Source organism: Musa acuminata, chromosome BXJ2-6 (assembly GCF_036884655.1).
Source record: "Musa acuminata AAA Group cultivar baxijiao chromosome BXJ2-6, Cavendish_Baxijiao_AAA, whole genome shotgun sequence".
In the NCBI taxonomy this organism is placed as follows: domain Eukaryota; kingdom Viridiplantae; phylum Streptophyta; class Magnoliopsida; order Zingiberales; family Musaceae; genus Musa; species Musa acuminata.
The window spans coordinates 3,523,812-3,546,032 of NC_088343.1; the positions used below are offsets into that span (position 1 = coordinate 3,523,812).

General features: G+C 43.5%; 5 protein-coding genes and 1 long non-coding RNA gene across 6 annotated transcripts; 2 read left to right on the top strand and 4 right to left on the bottom strand.

Annotated features, from left to right (window-relative positions):
* Nucleotides 1-83: 83 nt before the first annotated feature.
* Nucleotides 84-1,707, top strand: LOC135614267 (transcription factor MYB105-like). The gene is made up of 2 exons (XM_065111429.1): nucleotides 84-685; nucleotides 1,111-1,707. The coding sequence occupies exons 1-2, from the start codon at nucleotides 412-414 to the stop codon at nucleotides 1,323-1,325; spliced, it is 489 nt and encodes a 162-aa protein (XP_064967501.1). The 5' UTR covers nucleotides 84-411; the 3' UTR covers nucleotides 1,326-1,707.
* Nucleotides 1,708-2,662: 955 nt separating this feature from the next.
* LOC103986787 (E3 ubiquitin-protein ligase MPSR1) lies at nucleotides 2,663-4,935 on the bottom strand. The gene is made up of 4 exons (XM_065111431.1): nucleotides 4,195-4,935; nucleotides 3,646-4,009; nucleotides 3,483-3,550; nucleotides 2,663-3,417 (listed from the first exon to the last, which is right to left on the bottom strand). Exons 1-2 carry the CDS (start codon nucleotides 4,933-4,935, stop codon nucleotides 4,004-4,006), a joined length of 747 nt encoding a protein of 248 aa, XP_064967503.1. The 3' UTR covers nucleotides 2,663-3,417; nucleotides 3,483-3,550; nucleotides 3,646-4,003.
* Nucleotides 4,936-5,007: 72 nt separating this feature from the next.
* Nucleotides 5,008-7,415, top strand: LOC135614268 (uncharacterized). The gene is made up of 2 exons (XR_010487464.1): nucleotides 5,008-5,444; nucleotides 5,548-7,415. It is a non-coding gene; the product is annotated as an uncharacterized LOC135614268 (long non-coding RNA).
* Nucleotides 5,462-8,297, bottom strand: LOC135586623 (glucomannan 4-beta-mannosyltransferase 1-like). Its single transcript, XM_065111430.1, has 10 exons — nucleotides 8,114-8,297; nucleotides 7,700-8,043; nucleotides 7,519-7,617; nucleotides 7,177-7,429; nucleotides 6,966-7,076; nucleotides 6,761-6,897; nucleotides 6,530-6,643; nucleotides 6,246-6,445; nucleotides 5,958-6,158; nucleotides 5,462-5,875 (listed from the first exon to the last, which is right to left on the bottom strand). Exons 1-10 carry the CDS (start codon nucleotides 8,118-8,120, stop codon nucleotides 5,707-5,709), a joined length of 1,635 nt encoding a protein of 544 aa, XP_064967502.1. The 5' UTR covers nucleotides 8,121-8,297; the 3' UTR covers nucleotides 5,462-5,706.
* Nucleotides 8,298-10,246: 1,949 nt separating this feature from the next.
* LOC103986791 (GDSL esterase/lipase At1g74460) lies at nucleotides 10,247-11,840 on the bottom strand. The gene is made up of 5 exons (XM_009404885.3): nucleotides 11,511-11,840; nucleotides 11,294-11,424; nucleotides 10,967-11,206; nucleotides 10,636-10,885; nucleotides 10,247-10,558 (listed from the first exon to the last, which is right to left on the bottom strand). Exons 1-5 carry the CDS (start codon nucleotides 11,794-11,796, stop codon nucleotides 10,350-10,352), a joined length of 1,116 nt encoding a protein of 371 aa, XP_009403160.2. The 5' UTR covers nucleotides 11,797-11,840; the 3' UTR covers nucleotides 10,247-10,349.
* A 790-nt stretch (nucleotides 11,841-12,630) lies between these two features.
* On the bottom strand, nucleotides 12,631-20,450 carry LOC103986792 (beta-1,3-galactosyltransferase GALT1). The gene is made up of 8 exons (XM_009404887.3): nucleotides 19,958-20,450; nucleotides 17,600-18,506; nucleotides 16,030-16,265; nucleotides 15,642-15,923; nucleotides 14,473-14,601; nucleotides 14,198-14,377; nucleotides 13,509-13,616; nucleotides 12,631-13,273 (listed from the first exon to the last, which is right to left on the bottom strand). Exons 2-8 carry the CDS (start codon nucleotides 18,348-18,350, stop codon nucleotides 13,058-13,060), a joined length of 1,902 nt encoding a protein of 633 aa, XP_009403162.2. The 5' UTR covers nucleotides 18,351-18,506; nucleotides 19,958-20,450; the 3' UTR covers nucleotides 12,631-13,057.
* Between the last annotated feature and the right edge of the window lie 1,771 nt (nucleotides 20,451-22,221).

Genomic DNA, 22,221 nt, shown 5'->3' on the forward strand with positions numbered 1-22,221 from the left:
CTCAGCTTGCAGGAAAACGCTCAGCAGAACAGCGAGGTCAGTCATGATAAGTATTTACTTGGAGAGAACACGACTGTTGGGAGCGGCGCTGCCGAAAGTGGACAGTCGAAGTCCTGTGCCAGAGGCCATTGGAGGCCAGCTGAGGACTCCAAGCTCAAAGAACTGGTGGAACTCTACGGTCCCCAGAACTGGAACCTCATAGCAGAAAAGCTGGAGGGCAGATCAGGTAGAGAGCTGAGCGAATCTCCTTCTCTCTCTTCTGCTAACTGTAGGAGCTTGTTTTGACATGAAGCTCTACTCTACTCCCTCGTGTCTGGGTTTGAAGGTAAGAGTTGCAGATTGAGATGGTTCAACCAGTTGGATCCGAGGATCAACAGAAGGCCTTTCACCGAAGAGGAAGAGGAGAAGCTGATGACCGCTCACAGATTGTATGGTAACAAATGGGCCATGATCGCGAGGCTTTTCCCTGGTAGAACCGACAATGCGGTGAAGAACCACTGGCATGTCATCATGGCGAGGAAGTATAGGGAGCAATCCTTCGCCTGTCGGAGGAGAAAGCTAAGCCAAGCTGTCCACCGGAGATTTGAGGAAGTTGCTGCGGCAGGCGCAACAGCCGCCCGTGGCTTTAGCAGCAGTCATTCTTCGCCTTCCTTCCCTTCTCGTATTCCTCTTGATTCCTTCTCTGGTACGTACGCTCTCCTCACCTCGTCTTCCACTTCGTCTGCTCCACCCCTCCTATCATCACTGCTATTTCCTGCTGCATATGCTAGTTTCCAGTTCTGTAGGCATCATTTTCTACTCTAAATCTGATACAATTAAATATTAGGGGTTGTCTCATTTCAGTACTGCACTCGACAGCATATCTATTCATTTCCTCTTAACCTTGTCTCAACAAGTTTCTGTCCTTCTGATCCTCCATGGATCAACTCTAATAAACATCTTCTTGAAATGAGACATAACTGTAGCTACACAAAACTGATTTATTCTTGATGTGCTGATGATGGGAAAAGAAAAATTAAATAAAGCTGAAAAATCATTGTTTATACATATTATATTAGTTTGTGTCTGTGACTGTTGTTTTGTACCATGTTTGTTGTGAATTGACTGCAGCTAACAAGGCTGATGAGAAGGGTGATATGCAAAGTGCTGAGCCCTTCATGGTGTTCGGACAGCATTCTCCCCTCAGCTTGTCGATGCAACAATCAACCCACTTATCCCATGTTTCTGCCAATGAGACACCATTTGAAGAGAACTCAGAAAGCAGCCACCTTGATGCTGCAGCCTCACCAACTTTCATAGATTTCCTTGGAGTAGGAGCCACATGAGTTGTGAGGTGAAAGGATCAAAACAAAGGCAGGCAGAAGAACAATGCAAAAGGACCAGTTAGAAAAGCTGGGTGCCAAGAGAATAGAGAGACCAAGATGCCAGCACAGAGAAGAAGATACCATTGTTGTTTGAGTTAAGGGGACAAATTTTGCTTGGCCATTTAACCTCTCAGTTTATGTGATTTAAACATCCAAAGCCAGGGTAGAATATTTGTATTTTAGTAGGTAAAATTAGTTCCAGTCAAGTCTACTAATTGGCTAAACTTGTGTCTATTCTGGTTGGAGACTCAATTTCTCCTCCTTACTCTCAAGTTTATGCTCTGAGAACATTTTTCTCCAAGAAAATGGGAGAGTTCATAATCCACAAAATATTTGCACATACAAATTTGGACATTGAAATGCTTGTAACAGTATCTTTTAACCCAATATCAATATAATTGCATTAGGAACAAATTATTGATGATAGTTGAAACCAATATGCTGGTGTCTTCAAATTAAGAGAAAGGACTGGAACTAGTGATCCAAAAATTGTGTGTGCAAGCAAGGATATTATTCATGGAGAGGCATTTATCTTCATCGAGTCTCGACACTTTATTTCTACTCAAGTGATACATCGTATAAGACTTGGCCTTACGAGGCTAACAACAAGGATATTGACTTATGAGACTTGACCTTACGAGACTAACAACGACATTGACAAGAATATTGACTCGATCTCATGAGGTTAATTATATAATGTAGGAAGTTGACTTGACAAGCTATTAGACCGAAATAAAAATCGAATAACAAATCAAAATACAATCAACAAAATATAATATACATATACCCATCGTGTGCTACCATGCCAAATTTGTATCAAACCCACTTATAAAATATTAAGGATTCAAAACTCCATATGATTTGACTTTTTTTTACCCATACTATAATTGTGATATATCAAACCTAATTATCAAAAAGGTTTGAGGCTCACTATAAATTTTTAAAGATATCAATTAAAGATTTGAGATCAACTTTTGTTTTTATCATTTATCCTTTATAATAATATAAATAAATAAATGACTCAGATCCGTAGCATTATAAATATAAACATTGGGGTGAGTTCCTGTGCTATGAAGAAGAAGCATGGGTTGCAGTCATGGCATTTGGGTAAGCCCAAAGAAGCTCTTGTACTCTTTCACCCATTTTTCTATGGCAAACCATATGCAACTGCCCACTGTGTTGGGAGACTGTGACAGGGATCTCAATTTGGTGCAGCTTTCAAGCTTTGGAGGTGCCCTGCTCATTATTGCCTGGTAGGTTGGTGGTGTCTGTCAAATAGCCTCTGACCAAATGCAAGATTAAGAACAACACTTATCCATCCATGCATTAGTAGCTGCTTTATAGAAACATCGAGTAGATCACATGCTTTCTTTGAGTGCAATAGCGTTGTAGTATACACACAAGTTGGACATGGCAATGGTTTTGCCCACCTGCTGCATGCTGCCTGATGATGAGCCCTCACCAGCAGCTCCATTAACAAAACCTAAGACATCCACTCTTTCTAACAGTAGGTGGCTCTCCATGTACTCACACATGTGGAGGAGAAAGGAAAGAAGCCATTATTTATGGGAGAGGAGAAGACGAGAGACCCGCTAATCTATAGGAGACAGACAATGAACCTTTATTCATCCTTCTCTGCTTAGTATACACACAAGTTGGACATGGCAATGGTTTTGCCCACCTGCTGCATGCTGCCTGATGATGAGCCCTCACCAGCAGCTCCATTAACAAAACCTAAGACATCCACTCTTTCTAACAGTAGGTGGCTCTCCATGTACTCACACATGTGGAGGAGAAAGGAAAGAAGCCATTATTTATGGGAGAGGAGAAGACGAGAGACCCGCTAATCTATAGGAGACAGACAATGAACCTTTATTCATCCTTCTCTGCTGCTGCTCTCTGTTCTTGTTGCGTTGGTTGATGGCGGCTAGTGGACGGGAGGTGATGGTGGTGGGGAGCCGAAGATTGCTCCGGCCCGGGGGTTTGTATTGGCTCCCGGCTCCGGGTAGTCCATCTCCATCTCCGTCGTCTCTCTTCCCATCCTTGAATCTTCCTGATGTGTGACCAAGAACATGAATCGATGATTACCAACTGATGACGAGATAAGGAGGAGCTGACCTTATGCGATGGCACCGGAGAGGTCCACGCTTCATAATGCTTCATGACGTGAATCCTTCTCCCATATCCTGCGCAGCCAAAACATGAAGGGAATGAAGAGCATGTGATACAGACAAGGAAAAAGGAGAGGAGGAAGCCGAACGAGAGCAGCGAGCTCCGTCACCTTGAGGGGAAGACAGGAAGAGGAGGGCTGATACGAGCACAAGCGCCAGGAGAGGAAGCCTTGCCATGGTCGTCGTCTTCTTCCTCTTCCTCCTCCTCTCCTTTTTATCGGAGGATGAACCGAGCCATCCGCCGTCTTTATCGAGCCACACGCCAACCGAGTCCCACGGGTGCGGGGCCGATGGGCGCCTTTGAGATGCGTGCTACGATATGACTCGGTCGTACTTCTGATTTAGAAGCTGATTTTGATTTGGTCAATCGTCCCAACCGGTTTGTTTGGATCCGTTACCACGTATTGGGTCGGATTCGGCGACACACACTAAATAAGCCGTGTTGGGTTGGGTCGGATCTGACTTTGACTAGGCCTGAAAGAACATGATGTGAAACGTGTCAGACTCTGATTGGAAGCATCTTCATTGGCCCCACCAATCATTATACAAATATTTTTAGTCGTCTTTATTTCATCATTTTTATTTAAAAACAGACAATAATAAAAAAAAAACAAAAAAGAGAAATGAGAAAAAAACAGAGATCAGTTTTATTGATCCACCCGTTCGATGCCACCGTCGGTTTCGGCAGAAACAGCGGCAGCATCGCGGCCACTATATCCTCCTCCACCGTCTTCTTCTCCCGGCGATTGCGACGCTTGATCGCTTATTTCACCTCTGCCTCGTCTGTAGACGATGGTAAGCCACATCCCTCTTATCCTCCTCCTCCTCTGCTCCTCGTTTTCGGCCCCGTCCCCCTCGCCGTCGCCTTTCTTTGGATCTACGCCCTCCTCCGGCGGCATCCGGAAGCGGCACACCGGGCACGACCCGTGCATCCCCAGCCACTTCACGATGCAACCCTCGTGGAACCGATGCCCGCACGGCATCTCCCTCACCACCGCCGCCGACTCTTCCTTCCCTCCTTCCCCTAGTCCGTCCAAGCACACCGGGCATTCTTCCTGCCGCACCCCTTCCCCCTCCCCCACATCTACCGTCCTCATCGCCTCGATCGACGCCTTGGACGCCGGCGGCGGGCCCCCAGCGCCGTGACCGCCATCTCCCACGCTCCTCTCGGACAAAATCTCCGCCATCAAATCGGGGTCCCCCTGCAGCACCACCATACCCTGGGTCACGGGGTTCACCAGCACGATCCGGTCCGGCGGCGACGGTTCCTCCCCGGCCACCTCCTGCGACGGCCCCACCACGCCGAGGATGACCTGGACTAAACCCGGCGTCCTCCAATCTCTGCCGCCGCTCATGAGCTGCTCCAAGCGGCCCGACGTGTACTCTCTCCCGGCCGCCATCTCGTTCCTCTCCTGGGAGGTGGAGGAGGAGATATTTTTAGAGCAGTCGATCGGAGCGTGCGAGGACAACTTAAAACTGGGGAACTTGGAAGTCTCCCGAAGGAGCAGCTGAAGCCACAGACCCCATTTCTACCCTCCCTACGGTCGAAGGGATCTGGGCCCCAATCTTCGGTTCACCCAAGGGTACAAACGTGGTTCGGAAATCATCACGTGACCCGAAACAACGACCTATGCTGTGGGCGAGCGCGTGGGACGAGGAGATGAAACGTGGGAGCATCGCATTCTTTGAGATTCCAAAGGCGTCGGAGATCAACGGCGCAGATGTTTTCTCCGGTTCTTCCGTTTGTTTCCCCGAGCGGTTTGACGGGTGGGTGCATCGTGTCGCTGTTTCGTCGTCTTGTGGTTCGGATAAGCACGGGGGAAGGAAGATATTTATTCCTACACAAGCAGGGGCCCACACCTCTCGCCCAATCGTTTGACGGAATCACATAAGAAGAGCTATTTATCGGGTACCGATACGAGCACGTTAAATCTTTCCTTTTTATTTGACTCGACAAAATAATACGCAGAATCACATACAAACCAATACATTTACACCATTAACATCTGCAGGTGTTGCTTCAGTTGATGCTGCCATGGCGAGAAGCTCCCGGTCTTCCATCACACCTGCAGGTACAACTCTTGAAACCTCGACCGGAAGATAGGAGCTGCGCAAATCTTAATGGTGGACCGATTCGTGGACGACCATGGGTGTTCTGCTCCTCGCCTCACCTACTTCCCACCGCCGGGGACGAAGGTTCCGGCGTAGCCGACTCCCATGAGGATGAAGGACAAGGCCAGAGGGTAAATGTAGATGAAGTATCGATCGGTGTTATGTACAAAATCGTAGGTCGCACAGGCCACGAGGAAGGCCCCAATGCCAATCTCGTCAAACTGGATCCTACAACAAAGGAGTGCAGGTCTTTACCGAACGAAATGGCAGGCGTGGAGGAGCTACAGAAGAAGGAAGAGAACAAGATTACCTCTCCCAGCACTTGGTCTTGGATTTCTTGGGTGCTGCTGCAGCAGCTGCTGGTTTCGTCTTCATCGTGTCTCCTAATTTCTCGGTGACGATCCATTCGTTCACTCGGTTGGCTTCTGTGAGGCCGATGAAGACCGCTTTGCACCGGTGCCATGACATGACGTTCTCGAACAGTATCCAGAAGATGATCAAGTGAATGGAGCTGAAACGATGGCGAACAGACGTCAACAGGGTATGGAAAGCGGTGCCTAGATGGAGAAATGGGCATCGTGGCGAAGAGAGTCCGAACCTTGGAGTGGCGACTGCGCTGAGAAGAGTGATGGCTGAGGGAATGTAAATGACTCCCCATTTGGGAATTTGGATCTCGGGGAAGAAGCAGGACAGCGGAATAATCATGCAGTAGAAGAAGAAGGTGACGTTGTGAGCTATCACTCTCCGAGCAAAGAAGAAGTTGTAGAGCATGAAGAACTTCTTCACCATGGACACTTTCTGCGGCACAAAAGCGAAAAGATTTGAACTCTTTCTTTCTCCCTTTTAAATCTTCATCATTGTTGTGCAGTAAAATGAGCTGACCTTGGCAGTGATGATCTCCACGGCCATCTTCTTGAACAGATTTGCAGGTCCACAAGACCACCGGTGCTGCTGAAATCGATATGCTTTGAAGGTGCTCGGTAGCTCATTCTTGACCTGTTCAACAAGAACAGCATTGTCGGACGCAGAAAGATGTGGCATGCACTTAATTCTACTAGATACAATTCCTCTGTTCGAGTCGAAGAACTTCAATGTCCGACGTGATTAGTATACCTTGACGTTGCCGACGTATAAGAACTTCCATCCTGCAAGACTTGCTCGAACTGCTAAATCCATGTCTTCCACGGTTGTTCTTTCCTTCCACCCTTCAACCTCCACCATTGCAGAGATTCGCCATACTCCGGCAGTTCCTGTGTTCGAAACAAGATCGGGTGATCCTTCTGGCACAGAGTCAGCAGTGAAGTAAGCTGGGACTCACCATTAAAACCGAAGAACTCGATTGTCGATGAACCAGCTTGTTGTTCGACCTTGAAATGATAGTTCAGTGACATCTCTTGTATCTTCGTCATCAAGCATTCATCAGCGTTCACTGCATCAGCACTTACGATGAACTTTGTCAGTGGATTATCCCCTTTTCTCATCGCCTGCATGATTCGACGACGACGACGACGACTTGGGAACAAGCTTACCGAACTTCCAGCGAGCTTGGACGAGAGCGATCTCAGGGTTGTGCATCAGGAAAGGGACTGTTCTCACGAGGAAGTCGGAAGCAGGCTGGAAATCGGCGTCGAAGATGGCGACATAGTCGCATTGCCGCACGTAGTCGATCTCCATCGCCTCCTTCATCGCCCCTGCTTTGTACCCGTTCCTGTTGTCTCTCGAGATGTAATGCACAGTGATCCCCTTTCTGATCCATTTCTCGCACTCACTCCGCACCATTTCCTGCACTTGGAAAGCAGATAAAGCTCGTTGCTTGTGACCTTTTCATGCGGATTCATTCGAATCAGCTGGCGAAGGCAGGACAGACAAACCCGAATCGCTAGATCGGTAGAATCATCGAGCACTTGGATGATGAGACGGTCAGGTGGCCATGATAGGCTGCATACAGCTCCCACGGATAGCTTGTAGACCTGCAGGGGGATGAAAGATTCATTCAAACCCAACATCTTGGCAGGTTGGATTGTCGGAGCATGACGATCGAACGGGAATTACCTCTCTCTCATTGAACATGGGGACTTGGACGAGCACCATGGGATGCACTGAGCTTCCCAGCTCCTCGTCGGCCTGAATCGGTTCCCATTTGTAGATCTTCTCCGGCTTCCGGCGGAAGACCTTCACGTAGAGGCTCACGAGGGCCATCGACACCTTCTCGATCAGCAGAATGATCGACATGACCAAGCACAGGACTACTGCGATTCTCACCAGTGGCACCACCACACGCCCTCTCACCCACATCCACAGCAACCCGATCTGGTTCGGCAGGGCGTCCCAGGCGATGCCGAAGAGAACGGCTGAGGCTTCGTCGAACGAGACGGTGAGGTCGAAGAAAGCGTGCTCTGCATTGCAAGCTGACATGGGTTCACTGTGCTCACAACGTGGAATGACCGGAGCGGTCAAAGAGTGTACCTTCCATTGCTGAATTCTCCGCCTCTGCAACCTCTGCTGCTACTGGGAAAATGGCAGAGGACGTGGTCTGCTCACCGAACGCCTTCGAGCTTTCACATGAGCTCCATCGGCAGAGCACGCCGGTGAGCCTCTCTTATAGAACGACTTCGTCAAAGCATCGGACACCTTCCATGATAAGAATATTAGGAAGGAAATCGGACAAAAGAGAAAGAAAGATGTGACTGTGATTGCAACAAGTAGCAGCAAATGGAGACAAGGATGAAATAATTCAGTACAAACAGAGATAGACAGCCACCTTTGTTTCCACATGCAGGTCCACGATCTTCTTCTTCTTCTTCTTCTTTTCAAGAGCTTCTCTTTTGTAGATCAATTCCTACCTCTCTCTCTCTCTCTCTCTCTCTCTCTCTCTCTCTCTCTCTGTTCAGGTAACCATCCATGGTAGATCCATCGACACACACGTGCATCTCTGTGTAACCTCGAATCTTGAGGACGGCATTCATGGACGTCTTACTGCAGGACTTCGGATACACACCGGCCGGCATTTTGTGGTCATGCAATAGATCGATCACATGCAAGCATCGACTGCGAGAGGCGACACGTTAGCATGCGCTGGAAACCTCATGCCGTAGGTGCATGAGTTGCAGGGAAAATGAAGACGAAGCAACCAAGCTACATATTTGTCCCATTGTTTGTGGCATCCAATCCAATCATTCATACACTCTCTGTCTTAGCTTAGTGATGACTTAGCATAGTATGAACCACTGTTTCGAAAGGCTTAAATTCGAATTAATATTAGTATACTCATTCAGTCCTTTTTGCATGTCAATCAAACTCCCAATACCTAATAACATGCATTGAGTGGAGAAATTAGTGGTTATTAAGTAACTATTTAGTTCATTACATACACTAACTTAACATCAATTTCTAGCCATTTAATATGACAAGCACAGTGCATGCATTCATGTTCATGTGCTCCTTTCTTTTATTCTTTTTTTGAGGGCATGAAGGGCATGATGATACATACAATTAAATATTAATGATGCACCTCACAATTATTTGCTTCGTGTACTAATCTTCGGAGGCAATGATAGGAAATATTCATTATTAGAACTAAAATAAAGCACATTAAAATGATTTCTTTCCCCTCCTTATCATTGCATTATTCCTTGGACTCTCCTTGATTCGAGCCTCGATGTTAAAATTGTTTATGATCAGAAAACTTAGAGTAATATCTTTACTTACATAAGTTGGTATGAGGGTATATATATTGGCCTCCATATATGAGAACCTTAGGTTTGCATGTATTAATATGTCATGCACTGAAGAATGGATTGGTGGCCTTCTTGGTGAACATAATGAATAATGCAGCACATAATGATACTTGCTCTCTACCTTTTCTCTTTATTATTATGTGTGTTTTTTTTGTGATTATGATGGTCCCAAGAGTGCCCAATGTTCACAATCAATCACCCTGATCATATAGTTTTTGTCTTTGAACTCACATGTGGATGCATGCATGACCACCATAAATGTCTCAGTGAGTCAACACAGAGACAAGAAACCTGCTGATAAGTGTGCTGTATGGATCTCAGAGAGAGACAAGCACGAGAACCACAATGATATAAACAAACATGGGAAACAAGATCACGGCACTCATCCAGAGGGTGGCCATGTATATTTGTATATCCAGCGTTCCTAGATTTGTTGGCTTCTGGAAGAGCAGGGCATGTGTTCCTCCATGGTGGGAGCTTTGGCAGGCTCTCCAGCCTCTAAATCTCTGAGTCGGATACAGAGCAGCAACTTACCACATGTTCACTTACCACTCCCCAGTCTTCAGTGGCTTCCCTGAATTCGCAGGAAAGAGTTGGTAGGGGGAGGAAGTGATGCAAACGACACTCATGCTGTGGTAATGGTAATGGCTGAGTTGGTAACAGCTCCCCCGCTGGCAGAAATAATGATCATAACATCAACAGCCTCTATTTGTTAGCTCTTTGGGTTGATAAGTTAATATATCAGTTCATTTAATTGATTAGATTTGAGTATAATGCACGCACACATCAGTAGAGAATTCGGTCGAAGAAGACATATTTTTGGGATCAGGTGATTTTTTGTGCTGGGTGGAGGGGAAGAAGATGAGAGAAGAGACGGCTGTTCTTTGATCGTAGGGGAGCTACACGATTTCCGGTGTCGCACGTCGAGGATGCAAGCAAGAGCTGAATACAAAGCACGGTAAACCCTACGGGGTGTTGGTTTCATTGATGGGCTTAAACCCCAGCTTGGTGACGATCTCGTTGGCGATCAGCTCGTTGGCTTGATCCGTCGGGTGGTACTCATCCCAGAACACGTACTGGCTCCTGTCCTCGCACAGCGTCGACAATGGCGTGCAGGTCAGCGTCGGTCGAATCCGCCCCAGCGAGCAGCACGGCGCGCGCGAGTTGTTGAACCCTGCAACACCAAGAAGATGATGATGATGAGGAGGAGGAGGAGGAGGAGGATGAGGAAGAAGAAGAAGACTCACTCACCATACATGTAGGGTCGATCGATCAGGTCCTGGAAGGAATCGTAGGCGTCGCCGAAGCGGAAGGTGGCATTAGGAAGGGTGTTCGACAGATTACCGAGGAGCTCGGTGGCCGCCTTGTTGAAGCCTAGCGCGAGCTTGTTGGTCGATTCCTGGCATCCCCCCGAGGACGTCAGGATTCGCTGCAAGGGGATGCATCCCATGGGTCCGAGGCCGAAGAACGTCAGCTGCCGCGCCCCCAGTGAGTGCAGAAGCTGCATGCATGCATGAGAAGGATCAGAGGTGGATGTCTCGTATTCGATCGCCTGCGATGGCCTTCTGCTCGCTTAACTCACCTTGAGCTGCCCCTCCAATGTGTTCATGAGGTAGTCGATGAAGGTCTCCCCGTTGTAGCTCCACGAATCGGAGTAGACGGGGAGGAGGTAGTTGTTGATGAAGTCGTTGCTCCCCATGGCCACCACGTAGCGAGATTGTGCGAAGAAGTCGTCGGCCGCCGCGCGCCCGATCTTCCTCCTTATCAGCTCCTGAGTCCCTTGGAACAGTTCGATCTGCTTGTAGAGGGAGAACCTCTGCACCTGCAGCAGCACCCCGAAGCTCGCGATATCACCATCGGCATGCATGCGGCGAGGGAAGAAGTTACAGAGTCGGGGGGGGGGACTTACGAACAGCGAGGAGGTCTCGTTCAGGATTCCGCCGCCTCCGGAGGCGTAGTTGACTCCGCTGTTGAGTATCGTGTCCTCGTCCAGAGACGGGTCTAAGAACGCCGGCGGCCGCGGGAGGCCCAGCTTGTCACCTGCAACCAATGAGCAGAGTCGATGACTCTACTCGACGACAAGTCCACGGATGGAACAGATGGAGGAGGGATCCATCGAGAGATACCGACAATGTCGGCGACGGTTCGGCCATTGGTGAACCTCCCGTTGGGCAGGCCTTTTCCGAGATCGATTCCGTACCATGGCAGAGCGGCCCGAGCCAAGCTCTTGGTGAGGTAGTTGTTGTTGCCGACGTCCGACAAGGAGTCGCCGAAGATGAACTGCACGATGGCGCAGGAGCAGCGCTGGTTGGAGACACCGAAGAGAAGCAACATGATGAGGGCCACTGACAGCTTCATCTTCCTTCCCTCCATGAGCACCGACTTGAGAGCTTCGCAAGAGGCTGGTCCCATTTAAACAAGCGTGAGGGAAGCACTTGCGGAGCTCTCAGTGCATGTGTAGTTGAGATTCTCTCAACTTTCGAAGGTTGGAGAAGGAAGAAATGGGGAAGATGGATGGATGGATGCACCAACCAGTAGAACTACTACAACTACCACTTCACCAACTGGAAATGTAGCCTCGGTTGGATTGCTGCTGGGGGTGGTGGCCTAACCTTTCTCCTCTCATGGACTTGCATCTGCTGCTAATGGAACAGAGGAATACAACTGGAAATATTCATCTAACTATATGCTTTGAGGAGACACCAAAACTTGGGTTTTGAGATGCTCACAATCAATTTAATTGTTCTTCAAGTATCAGATTGCTACAACATTCTTCTGGAGATATCTGATGCACCAAAACACTCATGTTGAAACAATCAATCTTGATTGCATGGATGATGCTTATTTTTGGAACAACATTAATCATATATCTAAACATGGGGAGAGATGTCTACTGGACCAAAATAACTTGGTTACAATGTCTCATGGCTCAAGATCCACCATACCATCCATCAATCACTGATGAGTCTACCAGATGAGTTCTGATCAGCAAATCACATTTTTCATCTTAATTCAAGTTTTCAACTACTGAATTCTACAAGCCTGTGAAATGTTGAGCACCATGAACAGAGAGAGGCAAGTCATCACATTATGAGGATCATCTGAATCCAGATGCTTGATAACACTAACAAAGAATTAAATTCCAAGATTGTCTCCTTGTGCTTTCCTCTGCCAGTAAGTGATGATTTAAAACTCCCTGCAGCTCAGAAAATGTAGAACACTTCACACAGCTTTTGAGAATTCTCCTGAAAAAAGAATGGCAATTTTGCTATATGATTATGTTTTCTAAACATACAATCAACAAAGTTCTCTACTCGGTTCTCTGATACAGTAAATATCTCCCTTGACTACAATAAGGAAGGAAATTTCACAAGACTAAATAACTCTCTCTCTGTGATAACTAGAGTATGGCACCATCAAAAGCCTATGGTTAGAGGAAATTACTAATCACTAAATATTTCCAAGAACCACCAGAATATTATACACTGTAGTTGGTCAGCCACCAAAAAGAGGACTTGTTTAGGCCATCACAATAACCTTTCCAAGACAATCATTTTAAGGATGACCAATATCTATGTAGATGTCCTCTTCCTGTAAAGTTGGTAGCATTTACTATACCACAAGGCATGAATTTGCAAACCATGAATGAAGACTATCAGGGCAAACACCAGAATTATTGCTTCTTTCCGCAGCATCTTGCTCTTTGCGTCTCCTGAAGTTTCTGCCACAGGCATAGCATTTCCCGTGGTTCCTGGTAATGGGCAAGAACATACCCGGTCTCGCAACCATCTGTATAAATCCTCCCCTCATTCACATATTTAATACCTGACCCGTTCTTGTTCATCTTGTCTATCCATATGCCCATTGCAACATCCTCTAGCTTGAACATCTGCATGATTAACATCCTTTCATTTAATACAATGAAATGCAAACTCAAGTAAACAGAATAAATTAGTGAAATTTATCTAATAAAACAACTTTGCCGACTCTTCAAGGCATCTTGATTCTAGAATTCCTTCACATTGTATGTAACAAGCACCGTGCTACGCTTTGAGGCTTGCATAAATAGTTTTCTTGTTATGTCAAATATGGGGGAATCACATGAAGCAGGTGAGATTCAGTACCTTTAAATGACCATCGTTGTGCTGCTTGTACACTGCCTCTGCAATGTCATGTGACACCACATATCCTGGACCATGAGCCCAAGGGGGGTATTTCTCGCCAGGCCATTCCTTCATGAAAGTTAATAGTGGATGAGCAAAGAAGAATACACAAAGCAGAATAACAAATAATTTCTGGAAGACTCCAAAGAATATTCTGGAAGGCACTTTAGTTATTTGGGACAATTTTGGAATTCAATCCAAAAACAACTAGTGATGGTTCAATCCATATATCTATAGTGCATTATAGCAAAGAATATTTGAAGAAAATATTTCAAAAGGGTTAATGACATATATGAAAAGTTCATCTCACTTATGTCAAGATGAGAATTCAGTTCAGAAAATACTTACTGCTACCTTTACATGAAACAAAAGAGAGTAGAATTGCGTGTTTCATGATTAGTTTTTATATTGTCAACTGCCCTTTCGTCTTAAAGCTCAGTTTGAAAATAAGTGGATGCTTCTATATAATTTGGAAATCAGAAAAATAACTTCATAAGTAGACACAAGAAAAACAATTTAAAAGAAGAATAACTTGATATATCGTCATTGCCCTTGTGTCTTAGAACTCATTTTGAAAATAAGTGGATGCTTCTATAATTTTGAAAATAGAAGAATAACTTGATAAATAGACACAAGAAAAACAATTTTACCTCAGGTGATATGTACCATTTGCTCTCCACATTTCGGTGTGGTTGGGAATCAGAGTTGATCCTACCAAATAACAGCCCGCTTGTGATATTAGTTGTCATTAATGCAGAAAGCACCTCATCAACACGAACAAAAGCATCATCATCTGTTTTCATGATGTACTTGGCCGATACAACATTTGTCTATCAGAACAGGCAAAATAGAACTTTTAGAGAAGGCAAACTAACAAATATACTAGGTAGAAGATAGGTCTTCATGAATTAGTGTACAAACTTACCCCATAAATACATATGGCTATGGTTTTCCAGGTAATCAAACTGTAATAGTCAACAAATGGCATCAGTTGGATATCTCCATATGTGGAAGCCTCATTCCAAAGCTCCTCATTTACCACTTGATTTTTATGCTGTTCGAAAAACCAGAGAACATTTTTAGGTATGCCAACTTGTACAAGCTACCAAGAACAGCTTAAGATCACGAAAGATAGAAGAACACAACATGAGTAACTTCAATCAAACTCTCAGAAGTAAAATAAAACTTCCTAGAAGGTACTTTGTGATTGGATAACAGAAAAAACACAGGCAATATAGTCCCAATCACAAAAACTTAAAAATGTAGAAATGCAAAATAAATTTTTTTTTAATAATGCAACTATCAGTTAAGAACAACTGACACGATTGGCAAGACAACACAGAACAAGTGACATGATGAGCAAGACAAATTTCCTAGTTAGAATAGGAGCGGTCCGTGCTCTACTAATTATCATTTAAAATTTTGCAAATATATTTTTTATCTTCATCATTATAACTGAGAGTCTTATTTTGAGCCTTGGTGATGCTGAAATGGCCTATTATGTATATAGATAAGGTTGGGAAAGTCCTTATTACCCTCAGGATGTGTGTTCCTAAAGTTCTAGAAGTGTGTTTAGATAAAATTTTGCAGAATGACGGGATTTACGAAATGTTCTTTTTTTCTCCATTAGACCTCTTAGATATACATGTATACATATATGACATTGTAGTCCTAGACTCCTAGTTTCTTTTATGACTAATAATAGCGTTAAATAGATTACTAAATATTCTTCGCTCCTCTTCTCTTTAAGCAGGCCATTTCTTTTCCTAAATTAGATAAAAACAAATAGAAAATGTCAAAAGATACCACTATAGTTCAGTGGAAAGATCTAATGAAGTTAGATGTTTTTCACAGTATGGCAACATAAATTTCTCACTGTAATATTGTGGTCAATCTCTAAAGTGACACTACTGTACAAGAAATGGAAAAAAATGCATATACTTCAATCTTGCATTGAAGTTAACTAGCAGTTCATAATTTACAAAGGAATGACCATATTTCTTAATAAGCCAGCAAAAAAAAGAGAAAAAGATAGATGCTCAATGTGTCCAAGTAATGCCAACTGAATTTTAAGACACTGATGCACCTGCTTACCAGGCCTACAAAAAAGCGCACTACAACTGCTCCCGTACGTACAAGATTGTATTGCATCCATGTTCTTCGGACTGCCATTCTATGTTTGAAGTTGTTTGCTGTTGAAATGATGCCAATAAAAAATTTGACAGCTTGGTGTATGGGCAAAGGATTTGACTTTAACAACTCTAAATCGATAACATGCTCTAAGTCCTCTGATGTAGGTAAGCCACTGGCAAGGACTGATATCAACTTCATGTCCCCTGAAATCCTTACTTCATTGACAAGCCATGGCTCCAAGCTCTGACCAACCAAAAAGTTATTTGAACACAAAATGTCAGTCAATCATTAAAGTTATAGAAACGACTGAAAAGAAAAAGAAATGACGGGTTTGTTGCAGTAACAGTACTTCTCGCAAAGCAAATGAACTTATATGTCTTCCATCTACAGTCACTTGGATTCCCTCGATGCCTACCCTAATGGTAGTAATGGAAAGATATCCTTGCTTAAAAGGGAAATATCTTCTCGGCTTATTGCCCCCTTTTTTGAGTGGAACTGATCTAGAAACATTACGATGCTTATCAGATGCAATGATCCCTTTCTCATCATTACCAACTATTGCACTACATTGCTCCAAATCATCCACTGCAACAAAAGATCAAAGGAACAATTATAGGAAACACAGAATACAAACGAGACTACCAACACATAATATTGGCTGAGCACATGAGAACAAACTGAGGTAAAATTCTTAAACAAGAAATCATAGCTAGGGATCATGGAAACTAGAGCATACAAGATGACTCCCAGGTGGATATGTGGGGAAAAAAGGTACACTTTTTCAAAAACCACATAATAGCAACTTAATCATTACAAAATTCTCATCATCAGGGGACCGCAAAAAGATTTAGATGTTTTCACAGCACAAGGAGTGTGCAACTTTAATTAGAATTAGCTGATATCTTGAATCTCCAGTTATCTTTCCAGAAACTGCCCCATATATCTGGCTTTGGACTTCTTGCTATGTCCAAAAGCAAAATATAATTTCAATAGGAAGTAAAACTGGTCAGATGCCTACTCTTAGATATCATCAGAATTGAGTGGCAATAGGCCAAGATGACTTATCAAGAATAAGATAAAGAAGTTCCCTTCAGAAAGACCCACCTTAATACTTGTAAAATGATAAACTGTCATGAAGTAAGTTATGTGGAGACTAGGGAAAGACTACAAATTAAATGGAAAGAATGGTAATTGTCTAAGAAGCTGCTTATGTTTCATGTCTTCTAAATTGGACTCGCAAAAGGCAACAAATAATTTATCTTCTATTTTGTCATCTAGCTCTTGATTTATTGGCTTTTTTACTGTGAGAAGGGCTGCAATGTTATTGATCTATGGAGTCGAGAAAACCATCTTCATCTTACCCCAATGTATATGACACAACACTTGCTACTCTCCAAGCAAGGTATTAAAGAAGCATTTTTGTATAAACAGCAATAATTAAAAGACACTACAGTTTGATTACACAATCCAAGGGGCACGAGACATGTATGTGGTAGTCAAAACTAAATAATCCATCCAATCTTACGTGCTACCCTTATTCATATCTAACTTTCACTTGCAACAGATCCATGACACATTTAATCTCCACTGCAACCAGCCCCACCACTGTCCTTGCTCCTCATTAGCGCTTCTTCCATCCATAACCACTTCCACACATCTGCCTTGTGATTTAAAAAAATCTGCAACTTCATTGTTATTTGAGAGGTTGGAGAATCCTTGAAAGATATTTACATTCATCGAAATCATCGAGCAAATAAAAATTAGTATATGAGATACAATGAAAGTCAGGAAGTGAGCAAAATATGAATTCAGTGCAACAGATTAAAGCTACACCTCTGGATAGAGAAAAGATATCATAGCCAAGAACAAAACATGAGCTTCTAGACTGTAATGCTCGATATATTGCAAAAAGTTATTACCTTTCTTACTAGTAGGGTGAGTATCTGAAGGACAACGCTCCTCTGCACCCCAATCATTAGCTACAGACCATGTATTTTGGACAATCACTGGATCCTCTGTTAATTTGTCACCATGAAGGCGGACATTGTAATGAAAGATGATAGGAGGATCAGGTTCACCTGGAAGAGCTGTTCCTATTAAATCAATACGGAAGTTACCAAGAAGGCCACCAGGAGTACCAATCAGAGTTATTGAAGAACCCTGAACCAAACCGCAAGGAAGTTTTAACTTAAATGTATCATAGCCAAATTCTGTAGTGTTCATTTTTTTTATAGAATAAGGGCACTGTTTCTCTTTAACTTTCTGCTGTGTACTTCTGTTTGATTTTTTATCTTCGAATACAGCCATAAGGTCTTCCCATGCAGATCCAGCTTCCCTGATAGCCTCAATAGCTTGAGGTAAATGATTGGAATAATTTATTAGATGATCCAAATGATTCCATGTTTGCAATGACTGTTGCTCTACATCAGAGAGATTTCTTGGTGAAAAAAGATGGGAGACTATGGCATTAGCAGAAACTACATGCAATCCATTCCCTGGATTTTGAATTGCAGGCAATCCAGAGTCCAACCAATCAAGAGGTTCAGATGAATTGCGAGATAAAGGACTTGGCAACAATCTTTCAGCTAGGGGATTCTCCAATATCCCATACCTCAGAATCAGCAAAGTGAACAGAAATACTAATATAACAGCTCCAGACCATTTCTTCATGTTTCACGAACTGTCTATCCTATAACAATTATCTAGAGCAACTATTCCATTGAACTCAAACCTTTAGGAAGTTAGATGTATATAAATCTAGAGTTGATTTTGTTTGCTGGCAAATGTTTAGCAATCAAAGTTCCTGCATTTAGTCAATAGGAATCTCTGCAACATGCAAACAGAAGGAGAAAACATAATAAAAATCATACGTTCATACTAGTTCCTCAGTGTTGACACTAATTTGTATCAAATGATAAAGCAAGAAACAGAGCTAGAGAAACTTCATACGTGGATTGTTTAAGATCAGAAAGAAATGTCAAAATTCAAAACCATCAGCTTATTCTCAATACTTCAACAACAAAGAAGTAACTGGATCACATTTGATGGTAAAAAACAAATTCAAGACCAAAGTAAGCAAACAAAAGGCATTTCTTTGGAGGTACAAAATGTAGGATAGATCCATAACAAATTCTGCTATCCCATTTTCTTTTGTTTTCAAAATTATGCAACAAATTAGGTTCATAAATTATCTGGAAACAATGAAATTATGACCAGACAACAGGCATGTCTGCAACCAAACGGGACCCTCTACATACATGGTTATATTAGCAACTAAGCTATGCAGATTGCGATCAATCATGTCAAATCTACAGTTTAAAAAAGTCAATTAAGGGCCAAAAAGAGAACTGTTTGCGCTCAAATGGCAGCACTAGAAGAAGTATTAAGTCATGAATACTTCTCCCCTTCAGAACACCACTGAGTGGTAAGATACTGAGACCTCCAGATGGTTAGTATCCCAATCTTCCAGCCAGGAACTTTGAGAATTTTTACAAAGGATTTTAACAGGGCGTTTCATTTTATTTTCAGATTGGAAAACAATTCTTCCACACTCAAATAAAGATGCTACTCCCAGTTGAACAGCATTTTGTCTTTTATTCCCCAAAACATACTCATTTCCGTGAAGATTCCACAGAGAGGGGCCGAAACCCTATGAGAGAGACTTCGCAGCAGACAGAAACCGCCCACGATCAACTGCCTCCACCAATCCCCCCATCTTCTAATTTCTCTAAACCAAATGTTATCCCACACCCCAAAAAATGATCCAAAATAAAGCCTTTCCTATTAATTGTTGTTCTCCTCCTCTCTTAGCTGCATCATTATGTGTAAACCAGCTGACCCCAGCGTCAATTCGAAAACAAAAAGGTAAAAACAGCAAGACTAATCTCCGACAGCAAGGAGAGACACAGACAAATCATGGGTTCCAGAAACCAACAAAGAGCTAGAAACAGAACCATGCAAGTACGCGCGAGTTCGCGAAACGAGTGCATCTCGTGGAACCAAACTCGCCGCCAAATCTCGAGGGAAGAATTCGAAAGCACATCAGTACAATATTTCTTCAAGAACTAGAATAATCCAAGACGGCAAATATGAAAGGCAAAAAACCAGAGGTAAAAGGGGCAAAAAAGTACTAGTTTTTCCGTCAAACAAGAAGAAGAATGAGCTTCCAGCTAACAAGAAAACAGGACCAATCACACACAGAAGAGCATTCCAGTTCGAACCTCGCTCAAACAAAGCGACACACAGAATCAAGTAAGAGAAGAGAAGAAGAGCAGTACCCGGTTGCCTTCTTTCCAGAGACGGCGTATGATTTCGGCGGGGAACAAAGTGGGGGGAGAAAGGGAGCAGAAATTCCCTCTTCGTTCGCGTCTTCCTCGCCAAAACATCCAGAGAGAGAGAGAGAGAGAGAGTCGAACAAGCTAGATTCGAGCGAGCGACGTCTGAGCGGTTAGAATAAGGTTCGGTTAGCAGCACCGAGTCGGAAGGCCAACTGACCGATTTGCACCGGAGGAAATGAGCATTCGTGAGTGGGGTAAGCTCACCGCCCTTGCACCGCCCCCTGAAAACAAGCCACCGGAAGAGACAGAGCAGAGTCGGTAAGCTTGCCTTCGCTTCGCTTCCTATTTCTTCTTCTTCTTCCCCTCGTCGTCGTCCTTCGCCGGTAAAGGAAAAGATATCCGAGCGGTTGTTGAATTCCCCGCCCGACTCTTCATGCTGAATTCTTCTACGCTTTCGTCTTCGCCCCGAGAGCTACCCGCCTCTTCAATGGACACAACTCAGGCCCCCACTGATTCGAACACTCATCTGTCCAGTGTTCGGAGTGTCGTACTTGGATCAGGTACAAAAACAAGTGTGGGTCCCTGACGAGAGGGTGCAAATGCCGGGTTTGACCAGCAGCCTCTTTTGGTTTTCGGTTTGTTTAAAAGCTAATAGTTTTACCTACCCGCTTCGTTCTAACTCAAGCTGGTACCTGTCATTCGGGTGCGCCCTCGCCACTGAGTAAACCCGTCGCATGTCAGGTGGAAGAACGGGTACTTACTGAGGAAGCCAGAAAAGTGTTGCGCTCTTTCGACTCGGAAGACTTTTGGGGAAGGGGGATAGTTGGCACCTTCCTCTTTACCCGGTCGCATGCGTCCCCAGTTACGGGATGGAGTTAACCATATAAAATTCCCTACTTAAAACCTTTGATCGTCCAAAGTAGAGACGGCTGCGGGGCGGCTTTTATGGCCCATTCAAATTCTAAATTTGACTAACTAAACCTGAATAAATATTGGTTAAATTTTATTTAAATTATCGATAGACACAAGTACTATGAAGAAATTTTAAATATTATTATTATTATTATTATTTAATTATAGAATATGTAACTCAACTATTTAGACCAATGCTAAATGTTCTGTGCCGATTTCATGGGCGAAGGACTATCTGATTATTTTTTTCTAACCTAAAGAGTCCGTCCGGAGGGAGGAGATGTTTCCTTTCTCGATTAGTCCTCCTTGTAGACCCTCAAGAGGAACTTTAGTATTAGATTTCATAAGTTTGAACATGTTCGGTAATTTTGTATTAGATTTGCTAGAGATAGTCTATTGAACTTGTGTTAACGCTTATGATAAAATAAATTGATAATTGTAAGTCATTGAAGGCTGTGGTAAGATAGAGATTTCACAATCATAACGTTAATGTAAATATTATAGTACGAGATGATAAGTATAAAGAGATAATATGAAGGGATGAGATCATCATTGCGAGAAGGATAAAAAGGTAATATAATACCAGTACTTGGAGAATATTGAGGGTGGTAGTGAAAAGTCGATGCCTCATTCCATCCCCTTGGTAAAGTTCACGGACAAAGCCGTAGAAGTCTTTCGTAGATCAACTGATGAAGTCATCGGGAAGAAGATCCCGAGTGGATAAGAGACATTTGTAGCCAAGGACATAAGGCGAGGAAGAAACCACCTCAAAGAAGTGCCAACCCTCTTTTGTGTTCTCTTAAACATCACTAAAAAAAATCTTAAAACCTAATCGGGCAATAGGGCTATGGAGCTTAACAGTTTTATCTCTCACGATCAAAAGACACTTCCTAGTAATTTGTCTCCATGAATTTTCTATCTTGGAATTACAAGGGTGATGCTAAGAAAGAATACTTGACACATCTCAAATTTCTAATTAAAGGGAATAAATTTGTTAATATTGAAAAATCTAGGGTGACATCATATGCGTAGTGGAAGTACAGAAAACAAAATATAAAAATTCTCATAGAAAAATAAGATTTCAGCGTCATACAAAAATTAATATGTAAAAACCCATAAAATTAAAAATTACGCATATAAGAAAGGTATGTTACCTAGGGAGATTATATATCCCTGAAAACCTATAGATCTGTGAGAGATGATGAAGGAGGTCAACTATCTTCCTCTTTAGCGGTGATCAGGCTGCGAAGATACTCCTTAAATCATTGCCCAAATCTCTTTCTCACACGCACCACGCAATCAAGAAGGGGTTGTCCCTTCTTATTATCCACACGTCTCAAATAAGGTCTACA

Coding starts and splice junctions, on each gene's coding strand:
- LOC135614267 (XM_065111429.1), top strand. CDS start 412: ATGACCGCTCACAGATTGTATGGTAACAAATGGGCCATGATCGCGAGG. Junction 686..1,110: donor TCCTCTTGATTCCTTCTCTG/GTACGTACGCTC, acceptor AATTGACTGCAG/CTAACAAGGCTGATGAGAAG.
- LOC103986787 (XM_065111431.1), bottom strand. CDS start 4,935: ATGGCGGCCGGGAGAGAGTACACGTCGGGCCGCTTGGAGCAGCTCATG.
- LOC135586623 (XM_065111430.1), bottom strand. Junction 7,077..7,176: donor CCAAGCTCGCTGGAAGTTCG/GTAAGCTTGTTC, acceptor GTGCTGATGCAG/TGAACGCTGATGAATGCTTG. Junction 6,446..6,529: donor TGGAGATCATCACTGCCAAG/GTCAGCTCATTT, acceptor TTTGTGCCGCAG/AAAGTGTCCATGGTGAAGAA.
- LOC103986791 (XM_009404885.3), bottom strand. CDS start 11,796: ATGGGACCAGCCTCTTGCGAAGCTCTCAAGTCGGTGCTCATGGAGGGA. Junction 11,207..11,293: donor ACGAGACCTCCTCGCTGTTC/GTAAGTCCCCCC, acceptor GTGCTGCTGCAG/GTGCAGAGGTTCTCCCTCTA. Junction 10,559..10,635: donor CGATCGACCCTACATGTATG/GTGAGTGAGTCT, acceptor TTGGTGTTGCAG/GGTTCAACAACTCGCGCGCG.
- LOC103986792 (XM_009404887.3), bottom strand. CDS start 18,350: ATGAAGAAATGGTCTGGAGCTGTTATATTAGTATTTCTGTTCACTTTG. Junction 14,602..15,641: donor TGCGCTTTTTTGTAGGCCTG/GTAAGCAGGTGC, acceptor TTTTTCGAACAG/CATAAAAATCAAGTGGTAAA. Junction 13,274..13,508: donor ACAACGATGGTCATTTAAAG/GTACTGAATCTC, acceptor TTAATCATGCAG/ATGTTCAAGCTAGAGGATGT.